General features: G+C 34.0%; 1 protein-coding gene across 4 annotated transcripts in view; it reads left to right on the top strand.

Annotated features, from left to right (window-relative positions):
- KRAS (KRAS proto-oncogene, GTPase) overlaps nt 1–12,974 on the top strand; it is a 44,509-nt gene that overhangs the window by 20,914 nt on the left and 10,621 nt on the right. For all 4 annotated transcript variants that reach the window (XM_065940169.1, XM_065940185.1, XM_065940160.1 and 1 more), the window contains exons 3-4: nt 5,081–5,259; nt 6,259–6,418. In XM_065940169.1, coding sequence (XP_065796241.1) covers nt 5,081–5,259; nt 6,259–6,418 — 339 coding nt within the window. The remainder of the gene's footprint in view (nt 1–5,080; nt 5,260–6,258; nt 6,419–12,974) is intronic.

Genomic DNA, 12,974 nt, shown 5'->3' on the forward strand with positions numbered 1-12,974 from the left:
ACGACAGAGGATGAGATGGCTGGATGGTATCACTGACTCAATGGGCATGAGTTTGAGTGAACTTTGGGAGCTGGTGATGGACAGGGAGGCCTGGCATGCTGGGATTCATGGGGTCGCAAAGAGTCGGACTCGACTGAGCGACTAAACTGAACTGAACTGAATCTAGGATGTGTGTTAAAGAGAATCTTCCTGCGATTTATGTCATAGAGTGTACTGCCTATGTTTTCCTCTAAGAGCCTTATAGTTTTTGACCTTACATTTAAGCATTTAATCTGTTTTGAGTTTAGTTTTGTATATGGTGTTAGGGAGTGTTCTTAATTTCATTCTTTTACATGTAGCTGTCCAGGTTTTCCAGGACAGCTTATTACACCACTTATTGAAGACACTGTCTTTTCTCCGTTATATATTCTTGCCTCCTTTGTCCAAGACAGCTGCCCATATATGCGTGGGTTTATCTTTGGACTTTCTGTGTTGTTCCATTGGTCCATATTTATTTTTTTGTGCCAGTACCATACTGTCTTGATGACTGTAGCTTTGTAGTATAGTTTGAAGTCAGGGAGGTTGATTCTTCTAGCTGTTTTTATTTTTATAAGACTGTTTTATAGTGCCTGCATATGTTTACACTGGAACAGTTTATTCATTTGTTCAACTACTGAATACCTACTGTGTTCAAGACTGACACACAGGATGCATAGTAGTGAATAAAACAGATGCAAGCTGAACCATCCTCCAGTTTAAAGCCAAGTAGGGGATATAGACTTGAATAATTACACATAAGTACATAGTTGCAAATTTTAATATGATCACCAGCTGCTGTGGGACTAGCAACAACTGCTAGAAAGCAATTGTAGGAGATTGCTTGAGACACAACCATGTTGGGCTAGGGTGATGGTGGTGAGTTCTTGGATTTGGAGTATATTTTGAAAATAGATAAATGGCATAAGATTGTGGGTATTAAAAGTCTGTAATATTGTGCTTTTTGGTAAAATGTTTTGGGATATGCATGTTAAGTATATTTCTTAACTATAGATATTTGAAAGTAAACCATATTTTCTTAGCATCCTTTACCATAAGTAGCATTACTGTGTCAAAGGCTATGAACATTTGTGTGACTCTTGATAAGTACTAGCTTTCCCAAAGGGCTGTAACTATTAACTGTATCACCAGAAATGTTTGACTTCCGTCTGTGCTTAACTTTTGCCAGCATAGTATATTTCATTTAGAAAAGCTTTTCTTGTTTAAATTTAAAAAATAGTACTTTAGCTGGGAATAAGGGGAAATTATGGAATTACTTTCCCTCATTTATCATTTTATTGTGTTGAGTTAGTTTTTAAATAACTTTGTTTTATCCTAGTTTCCAGAGGATGTTAGTAACATATGTACCTGATCTAAAAGTTTATTCTATATTATTAGTATTATTCTGGAAATAACACTAATTAAAAATGTAGTCTTATTCCTTTTCTTGCTTTGTCTTTAACTAGTTTCATTGTGGAATTTATGTGTGGTTTTAAACTGGTTAGGCTTTATAACCTGTATTTTCTCAGTGATGATTTGTTTTTTAAAAATGAAAGGAGTGATATATGTTAAGAGTACTTTAGATTTGTGATAAGGCATTTTATTAGCTTAGAGCAGGGTTGGCAAACTTCTGTTAAGCATCGTTTGGTTCTTTGTCACATAATCTTTTTTCTTTTTTAAACAACCGTTTAGAAACCTAGACACTATTCTTGGCTCATAGGCCACACCAAAACAAGTGAGCAGGATTTGGCCTGTGGGCAGTAGTTTGCTTATTTAGGCTTTTCATCTTGGGAAAGAGTCTCCGTTGATGCATACATTTTTTCCTACCTCCATATACTTTTTTTCTTAGGGCTGCCCTGAAGCTGGAACAAACCCTCTAGTATTCACGTGTCATTTTTGTTGCGCTTGCTGTCTGCTTTGTCTTAAAACCTGTCAGTTCTTTTCAGATCACATCTCACCATGTAACACTTTTGTTCTTAAATTTTTACCAAGTTGTATTGCCTTTTTATATAGCTCAGTGACTCGTTATGCTTCTAAGGATGACTCTAGTTAAAATTAACTTGGGAAATACTGGTTTACGTTTTTAACCTAAACCTATTCTATGTAATCAGCAGATTCCACCTCATTGTTTATAGGCAGGTTGTAGATTATTTTTTTTCAATAGCAGAATGTGAGTCAGAACTTTGCTGTCAGTATCTTTAGGGCTTAGAAGGGAAAAGATAATAGGAATGAATAGAGACTGCTTTCCCAGTTTCCCAGTCTCTTTGATGGAGTGTTCATCCTGGGAACATGCTATGAAATACATGCAGAAACTGCTACTATTCCACATTACATACTTTTGAAACACAGAGTGTTTGAAAATTTTGTAAATGGGAATTTACTGAGGTGTTTGTTTTAGAGGCAGTATCTGTGGTCACATGTGAGTGATCCTCCAGCCACGCCTTAGGTATAGATCTGTATGGCTCCAGAAACTGTAGTCTTTAATTCATTGTTGATAGGAAATTTCAAAGACTAAAGAAACTATTAACCATAAGGTTAACTTGTACTAGTATTGGCAAGTGAAGACTGTGAGGATAAGTCTTTGGTCTGTTTTACATGCTCAGTAGCCACACTTGGGTAATGAATGGATTGACTTGAATACACTGTACTTTGCTCTCAATTCCTGCTCTTTCATTATACGTTGAAAACACTGGTTTTTATTAAATAATTTATAATATACAGAGTTCTTTCAAGTAGGTAATTAAGGAAATTTGTTGTTTTTTTTGTTGTTTAGTCGCTAAGTTGTGTCCAGTTCTCTTAGGCTAAAATAAAATATCAACCAAATGTTCAAATCTTTGGTCAAGAGCTTCTTGTTTGGAAAATTAAATATTCATCATTTTTTTTCTGACTAGTGAGATAAACAGCTTTTTATTATAAACATTTGGAAAATACAGTTTAAAAGATAAGCACAAGATCATAGTCTAATATGGTAATCTTTCACACTTTTAAAAATTAAGAGGCAAAGAAAGAAATACATTAAAAAAAATGTTACCTGAAAAAGATAAGTAATCAATTATTTCTTAGATTAATTCTTTCCATCAGAGACATACCCTTTGTTAACATTAATATACATACCACCATGAGTTTTTTAATGTATATGTAGATATGTTTATACAGATGTGTAGAGATACTGGGAACATGCCACATGTGTATCTTAGAATACTCTGTATGCTGTGAACATTTTTTCAAACATTTTACCAAAAACATAATTTCTAATGACCACTTTTTAAATAATGGATTGGTTTGTAAAGTAATCCATGAACTAAAGGTGGAACAAGAAGAAACAGTGTCCTTAGGCTTATACTTATGACCTCACCTTACACCAGCTCTCTCCCTTATTTTTTGAAGTCTATTTTGGCACACTCTGTGAAATCTTTTAGGCATAAGGATTAATCAAAGGATTCCCAGGTGGCTCAGTGGTGAAGAATCCGCTTACCAATGCAGGATATGCGGGTTTGATCCCTGGGTCAGGAAGATCCCCTGGAGAAGAGACTGGTAACCCACTCCAGTATTCTTGCCTGGGAGACCCCACGGACGGGGAGTCTGTCAGGCTACAGCCCACGGGGTCACAAAGAGTGGACACGAGTGAGTGAGTGGCTGAGTAGATACACAGACACTAATCAAAAGTCAGAGGAAAGTCAAATTTCGTTTCAAGATTCTGTTGTGTTATTCACCCTCTTTTCTTTACTCCCTCTTTGAGGTGCAGTGTCTCTTAAGATATCCAGCTCTCTCTCTTTTCTTCTCCACTCCCTCTCTTTTTCACTCGGGATCTCACAGAATTTGCAGACAGAACAATCATTCTCTTTAGCATTTTCATAGTATCTATCTGACTGTTAAATATTGTTCCCAGGACTGTAGAAATGGACTATGGAGGGTATGAAAATTCTCAGTATTGACTACTCTCTTATGAATTTCCTTGACTATACGTAAAATAGATGCACGACAATTATTTGTAAGTTGCTTGGTGTTTCTTGCCACCTAAATCATCCAGAATAGTAAGAGTTGATAGAGCTATCCCATTTTGTAATAATAATTTTTCTTTGTAGAGAATTTTGGGTCTTCTTGTTATCGATCTGTGCATTTGCATTGTTGAATCTTCTTATAACACTTTTTAAAAAACAAACTTTTTTAAAACTGTGGTAAGATACACATAAAATTTATCATTGCCATAATTTTAAGTGTACAGTTGAGTGACATTAAGTAAATTCACAACATTGGACAACCATTAGCTTTGTCTGTTTCCATAACTTTTTCCTCATCCCAAACTGAAACTCTGTGCCCATTAAATAATAACTCTCCAATTCCCCTCTCCTCAGCCCCAGGTAATCTCTTTCCTACTTTCTGTCTCTGTGACTTGAATTTTTCTAGGTATCTCAATGTAAATGGAATCATAGAATGTTTGTCTTTTTGTGTCAGACTTCATTTAGCATAATGTTTTCAAGGTTCATCCATGTTGTATAGCATATATCAAAATTTCATTCCTGTTTATGGCTGAATAATATTCCTCTGTGTGTGTGTGTGTGTGTGTGTGTGTGTGTGTGTGTGTGTATACAGTCATGCCGCCACACCACATTTTGTTTATCCATTCATTTTATCCAACAAACACTTAAGTTGTTTCTACATGTTAGCTATTGTAAGTAATGCTTCTATGACCATTGGCATACAAGTATTTGAGTTTCTGCTTTCAGTTCTTTTGTTAACATACCTAGGAATGGAATTGATGGATCGAGTTTCTCTGCATCCTTACTAGCACTTATTATATTACCTTTTTTTTTTTTTTTTAAAAATAGCCACCCTAATAGGAGTGAAGTGGTAGCTCATTGTCGTTTTGATTTGCATTTCCTGAATGAGGTTGAGCATCTTTGCATGTACTTATTGGCCATTGTGTATTTTCTTTAGAAACCTGTCTATTCAATTTCCCCGGTTTTGAATTGGGTTGGTTTTTGTTCGTGAGTTGTGTCTTTAACACCTTATTAGAAGTAAAAGGTGCACCATGATAACACAGACTGTGTTTCTCCCTTCTCAGGATTCCTACAGGAAACAAGTGGTAATTGATGGAGAAACCTGTCTCTTGGATATTCTCGACACAGCAGGTCAAGAGGAGTACAGTGCAATGAGGGACCAGTACATGAGGACGGGGGAGGGCTTTCTTTGTGTATTTGCCATAAATAATACTAAATCGTTTGAAGATATTCACCATTATAGGTGGGTTTAAGTTGAATAAAATCAGTTGACATTGAGGAGTAATTGTATCTCCCTTTAATGAGTCTTTGCTAACTGCCATGCAGAAATTATCTAATTTAAACTAAAATAATTTTTGTGAGGTAGGTAATATCCCTGTTTTGCAAATGAAATCTTAGGGACTGGAGCAGTTGAGCAACTTGTTCCAGATCACACAGTGGTGATGCTGGAATTGAAAAGCAGGCCTATTTGACTCTAAAACCTGTGCTCTTAACCACTCTGTAGTAAAGAAGCAAAGCTTTATGCTAGATCCATCATAAAAATGAAAACCATGAACAAAAATGTGAAAAGATAATTGAGATGGCGCCACTTGAATAGCCTTAAAAAATAAGACCATTTAGTGTGGCATTTCTTGGAATCAAATAAATATGGCTTTAGATAATTAAGGAAAAAACACAACTCTGAAGTTAAAAGACTGAAGTGTTAATACAGTTTTTAAAGAATCTTGGCGAATTTGCTCAAAATTGATTACTTTGATTAAAATAATTGTTCACATAGAAATAAAATCTTTCCACTTGAAATGCTCTTTTTTAAGAATGGAAAGTTAAAAATATGTTACTGTTGTAATTCATGTTTTTATAAAAACATTAATTTTATATATGTACGTTTAACAACATGTAAAGTATGTGTTTTTAAGATTATAATTTTAAAAATTAGGCATAGTACTTTTTTGGCCTAGAATTTTTCATTATTTCTGTTTTATCATTGTGACCTACCTGCATATGAACCTATTAGACTGTAGTACTACTATATTTCTGGATATTTGATCTTTTAAAAGACACAGAAGTTCTGTTTAGAATAGAGAAAAACAAGTAGAAGGAGGAGAAAGGAAAATTTGGTGTGATGGGAACTAGGAATTACATTTACAACCTTTTAACCATATTTTATGAGACAAAGTTGTGAACAGTTTTGAAAGATTTTTGTTACTAACTCCTGTGCTATAACTTTTTTTTCCCTCCCCAGAGAACAAATAAAAAGAGTTAAAGACTCTGAAGATGTACCTATGGTTCTAGTAGGAAATAAATGTGATTTGCCTTCTAGAACAGTAGACACAAAACAGGCTCAGGACTTAGCAAGAAGTTACGGAATTCCTTTTATTGAAACATCAGCAAAGACAAGACAGGTAAGTAAAATTGTAAATAACAGTAAATAACAAATCTGTCCTCTCAAACCATATCAAGTGATTTTAATCATTAATCACAATTTACTAATATATATTCCAATAATGTCATTTTGGGAGCAGGAAGGCGTGAACATTAATAAATATACATACCTGATAGCATAACTGTTGATTTTTTTCCCATTATACTAAAGTAGGAAGTAAAACAATATTTACTTGGTAAATGTTCTCTAAAGGATATGAGAGGGCAGTCCTCATTCCAGTGTCCATGCGTTATTTTTGGCTTTGGTTTCTTTCCACATTGAACAGTTCAGCACATCTTATAGTCAGGTTTCAAGAAATGTGGGAATTTTTTTTTTTTTTTTTTACTGTTTTATTTTTAAAATTAAAGAACAGGGAGACAAATTTTGAGTTTCCTATTTTTGAAGTGCTTTTAAGAATATTATGTCATATGTTTCTAGATTAAATGTTGTGTGTTTGGAGAATTTTACTTTGCTAGAATATTCTTTTAAAGGATATATTTGTTTTTGGCGAAGTTTTCATTAAGGCAGGAGAATATTTAGAAAGCAAATAGGAATTCTCAGTTATTCATTTACTGTGTTGTTCTGGAAAAAAAAAAAAAAAAAGACCACCACCACCAGATTGATCCTGAATTTTATTTCAAAAATTATTTTAAAAGTAACTTTTTCCCTAGGTAAAATTAATTGATATGATTTAACCTCTTTGTGTGAAATAAGAGTTTAACATATAGAGTAAATAAATTCCTAGAAAGGAATATGTAATGTTATGATGGAATACTAGTATGTTCCATATAAGGTGAACATTTGTTTGGGGCCTTGTCTGGTTATGGCTTGGAAAACCAATCTCATGGAATTTAACTTTATCATGCTAGAAGTTAAGAAAATTGATGAACACGTATTACATGGTTAAATTGATAAAAACATCTAGATCTTTCACTGAATTTTGTAAAGGGATAAAAATTTTAAAAGTAAACCATCACTCAGCTAGTATATATATGTCTGCTTCCCTGGTGGAAGATTTTATGTACCACTTTCTAGTTGTACAGATTTGGTACACAGTGAAAAAAAAAAATTCTAAGTCTTCATTTGGAATCAAAAGCTGAATTACTATAGTTTTTAACCATAATACAGATTATCTCATTCTAAAACCTGATTTATAAGTTACAGAAATACTTGGTATATACATTACTTCATTTTACTTTGGAAGAATTAAGATTTTATTCATAGCATTCCCAAGTCCCAAAGACTAGCAAGAGGTTTGAACTTTATCATGTTTGTACTGGTCTTCTCTGACTAGAATCCTGGATTTCCCTTAGGAAATACTCAGAAAACATGATTGTAACATTGTAACTTTTTCTCCCACTTTCATATGAAAATTTTTCAGATATAAAATTGAAGGATTTTTACTGAAAGCATTTGCAAACCTGCTACCTAGATTATACACATTAACATTTTATTAACTTATTTATAACTTTAAAAATATTTTAGATTGGGAGGCATATTAGTGTACATTGTACAAAGGAAAGAAAAAAGTCTAATAAGAGACTTTGGTTGATGTTGTAAAGGGCTGCAAATTAAGCTGTACTTCTCATACTTTAATATGCATAAGAATCAACTGGGCTGCTTATTCAAATCCAGGTTCTAATTCTGAATTAGAGTAAGGGTCTAGGTTGGAAGCTGTGAGTCTGCATTTTTAACAAGCTCTCAGGTGATGCTGCCTTTGGTACATGGACCACATCTGAAGTAGAAAGGTAATAAAGGACAGAAGAAGGAGGCGTTACTTGTGCAGTGTCGCCCTCCACTCCCATTTGATACAAGAGCCTGAAATAGTTGTGTCTCCTTTCCTTGTTGTGTGGTTACTACCTTAGAAGTAATACTGATCCTTAGTGTTTGACATTAATACTCTAATACACCACAGCATTCATAACTAATCAGAAAACTACCTGGTTTCCTTTCAAAATACATTTTTAGGTTTTATACTGGTTTTTGTGGAGGGAGGGGTAGGGAAGGTAGTGTAGGTATGTGATACCTAGTGGATTAACCTGAATTTTGTTTTGTAGACGTTTTTACGGGTCATCGAATTAAAATATACAGTGATATATTACAAAGAAATACTTGTACTTTATTCCTTAACCTTCTAGCCCTCAGCTTTTCTTATATTTATATCCTGTTTTATTGATCTGGTTATGTAATTTATGGTGCTAAACTACAGCTTCGATATTTAGTTTCTGATCTTTGATTTCTCTATTATATGGACTTGTTGATTTATCTCTCAAAAGTTTATTCATTTCTCTCTGTTGAAATTAATTTGATATTTGCATGCTCTTAGAAGACTTGAAATAATTATTCCAAGTAATTGAGAAAATTAAATATGTAAATTTCTATAAATTTTAATTTACATCTCCAGTTTTTGTGAAAATTTGAAGCCCTATTTTCTGGGGCTCTGTGACAGTCATCTGCTGTTATTTATTTCTTATTTGAGCAAGATGAATATGCATATCCTCATTGTAGTTTGTCAGCAGCTACTTGTTGCATGCCCTGTTCTGGTCTTGAGCATGAACTTAACACACAGAACAAGAGAAAGTTACATTCAAGTTAGTAGGAACAGGACATGCATTTAAAACTTTCATAGATAAAAGTCAGGGGCTGGCAGGCTTTTTCTGCAGAGGGTCAGATGATAAATACTTTAGACTTTTGGGCCACAAGTAATATCTGTTGCATTTTTTTTTTTCTTATAGCTCTTTAAAAATGCAAAAATCACTCAACTTGTGGGCAGTACAAAAATATAGGCTGTGGCTGCATTGGGCTTGTGGGTTGTGCTGTGCTGGTTGTTGATTCTCTAGGGAACAGTATTCTTTGACCAGACAGGAGAAGTTAGGTCAGACTTTAAACTTAAATTTTATAGGCTAACATTAGTAATTTTAAAGTAAAATTTACGTATTCTATGAAAGAGAAGTAGGAGCTTTAAAAATACTCTAAAGTATTTTTAAGGTAAGGGTTGCAGACTATATGTTTTACCAACTTAGTTTATTTTAAAAAGCCCATTTTTATGGCTAAAATATAATTATTTTATATTTTTATAAAATTATAGTTTTCAACTGTCATTTTAGTCCAATCTGAAAGGCCAAGGTAGTTTTTGTTTCTGCAGGTAGGCTGTATCAGGTCCCTGTGTTCCAAGTGTATAATAACGTCTGCTGTCTAGATGACATTTTTCTGGCCTCTTTGGGCAGTGCATGGCAGTGTTCGCAAAGGTGTTGAAACCAAAATGTTGACACCATGGTAATCAGCAGTGTGTTTTCCAGTCTGCTAAAATCAGAAGTGGGGAGCATTCAGGAAAGTGGATGACAAAAGCAGAATTCTCTGAGTATCTATTACTTCTGATTCAGCTTTTTTGCTTTCTGGAGGTCTCAGTTTGAGCATAATGTGGACATTTGTTTTATGAACTTAAAAAAATATTTTTTAAAAAAATTTTTTAAAAATAAAAAAATAATTTTCTGTTTTGTTGTTGTTAATTTCTAGATACATAAATATAGTTGTTGGAAGACCTCCATTAAAGAAAGCTTATGATCAAACTGTTTTAGCAAAGCAAACCAAATAAAAAACGTTATGTGCCACATTTCTCTGTTTAGCAGTAGTTGGGGTTGTGTACAAAAGATTGATATTTTGAACTTTGCTTTTTATGAGTTAAAACTAAACAAAACAATTAACTGAGGACCTGCTGTGCACAGACGCATAGCATAGCCTCTGAAGCAGTTCAGTAGTTCCTGAGGTGGGTTATCGTTCGGCAAGGTTTCTTTCCAATTCAGCGATGCAGAGTTGCTTTTTAGAATACATCTTGCTCCTCCCATTGCTCTCCCCCAAGAAGGCTAGAAGAGGGGTGGTAGAGGATGAGATGGTTGGATGGCATCACTGACTCAATGGATCTGAATCCGAGCAAACTCCAGGAGATAGTGAAGGACAGGGGAGCCTGGTGTGCTGCAGTCCGTGGGCTTGCAAAGAACTGGACATGACTTAATGAGTGAACAGCAACACAGCGAGGCTGGCATTCTTGCATCTGTCTACGGTTCAGGTATTTGAAGTGTTATTTCATTGAAAGAGTTTTGGCAGATGGTAAACTGTTCAGCTGGAACAAGTACTTGTTTAAAATTGAATTGGTTAGTGAAAACATTACAGGCACCAGGATACAGAATGATGTGGTTAACAGTTCTTTCTCCTGTACTGAAGTGCTGTATTTCCATAGTCTCCAAAGTATGTTTTCAGATAATGACTGAGCTGAAAGTACTGCCAAATCTCTTGATTTAAGAAAATGTACAAATATATCTTTAAAAACTTATTTAAAAATTTACATCCATAGACACATGCACTTTTGCTCCTACAGTACGCAGTTATGTCTCAGTTGCTTAATCAGTGAGATCTGCAGATGAGTATATTGTGGCAACAAGCCATAGTCTCAAGACTAAATCATTGTGTGCTGGTTAAGACCTTAGCAACTAGCCACAGTAGGTATTAAACATCTGTTTTCGCTGTGCTTAATCTTTTAAAATTACCTACAAATTCTGGAATATGAAACCAGTGTTTTGTGCCAGTGGTTTAAGGTACATACAAGGATCAGTAATGTTCTCTTCATGTCAGTCTGACATTAAAGCATATTATCAAGAAATAAGTAATTAAGTCTGAGAAAATGTGGTAAATAACTGATTCTTTAAAATCTAATTTAAATTTTCTATTAGTAAAGATGAGAAATGAAAAAGTCATTCTGGAACAACTACTTCTTGGTGTTGTTAATTATCTTAGCCTCTGAGGTCCTGATACTGAATTCTTGGTGGCGGGTAATATAGTTCTTTTTAATTACTGGCTTCCAACTCTCTCTCTGCATTGCTAGAAACAGAAATCATATATTCTGATATTGGTGATGGGATGTGCATACTTAAAAAGTAGACACATTCAAACTAGTTTTAGAAATAAATTACAATCAAAATTTGCTTCTGCTAAATTAGTAGAGCAACAAACTGTTTTTTTCCTCCATCATAGAATATTTCAGTACTTCTACATTGACCTTATACCTTGTTTTTTAAACAGGAATGAGAGTTTTTATTCTTAAAAATATGAGCTTTACCTGGTTTGTTTTATTTGTATATACATATGTGTGAAATTTCTTGCATTAATTTTCAAATTAAAAAGAATCATTTGTGAAGATATCTTAAATGTCAACACATGCTTTATATTTTATATGCATTACTAAAGCTCTTTTAATACCTCAATTATTTATCTAATAATGAGAATAGTAATTTTTTAAAAACAAACCCTCTTTTAGACAGTAGTGATAAATACAAAATATTAAAAATTTTATACATGGGTACATGTGGCTGTCTCATTTAAAGTACCAACATATTTAATGATTTCATAAAATAGTTGGAATTTTTATTTTGTAGTTGGCTTAGTTATCTAGTTGATTAAATTGATTTCATTAAAAGTATACAGATTTTTTATATCACAAGTTGATACAATAACTTCAGAGGTACATATTAATATATAATTAACATTGTTTAAATCCCTACTTAACTGAAACTTAATTTTATGAATTTTAAATTATTGTTTTACTTTAAAGATAAATTACTGAGTTCCACTGAAGCAGTTCTTAATATATTCTAATGATTTGTAAGAATTAGTGTTGCTACAAAAATTGAGATGCCCCTTTTCTTTTCCTTAACTTTTGTAAGGAATGGATGTGTGATGATGTATGCATGCCAAGATTAAGCTTTAGCTGTTGGTTTACTTAAGTTAATACTTAAATGGCTGATTCTCTGTGCTTGATTGAATTTAAAACTACAAATCATATTTTTGGTACAAATTAGCTTTTTTAGGTACTGGGTCCATTTTGTCACATTTGGTTTATAGAAAGACTGGTGTTACCAATTGCAGAGACTTAAATATGCCACTTCCCATAGTGAGTAATTCTATCTTAAAATTGAAAGAACAGATTAAGCTTAAAATTAAATGTACAGTAAAATAAAACACTAACATTTTTAAAACACATCTTTCTTTGAGAAGAATGGAACATATGTCTTTTTTTTTTTTTTGCCTTTTTTTAAAATTTATTTTTCAGTGGGTTTTGTCATACATTGATGTGAATCAGCCATAGAGTTACACGAATTCCCCATCCTGGTCTCCCATCCCACCTCCCTCTCCACCCGATTCCTCTGGATCTTCCCAGCCCAACAGGCCCGAGCACTTGACTCATGCCTCCCATATGTCTTTTAAGTTAATTTGTACCACATGTAGGTTAATGCGTGCTTAAATCACATCAGTCATATCTGACTCTTTGAGACCCCATGGACTGTAGCCTGCCAGGGTCCTCTGTCCACAGGATTCTCCAGGCCAGAATACTGGAGTGGGTTGCCATTTCCTCCTCCAGGGGATCTTCCCAGCCCAGGGACTGAACCCGTGTCTCTTACATCTCCTGCATTGGCAGATGGCTTCTTTACCATGACCATTAGTGCCACCTGGGAAGCCCTATGTAGATTAATATTTGTGTTAGT

This window comes from Muntiacus reevesi, chromosome 1 (genome assembly GCF_963930625.1).
Source record: "Muntiacus reevesi chromosome 1, mMunRee1.1, whole genome shotgun sequence".
Classification (NCBI taxonomy): Eukaryota; Metazoa; Chordata; class Mammalia; order Artiodactyla; family Cervidae; genus Muntiacus; species Muntiacus reevesi.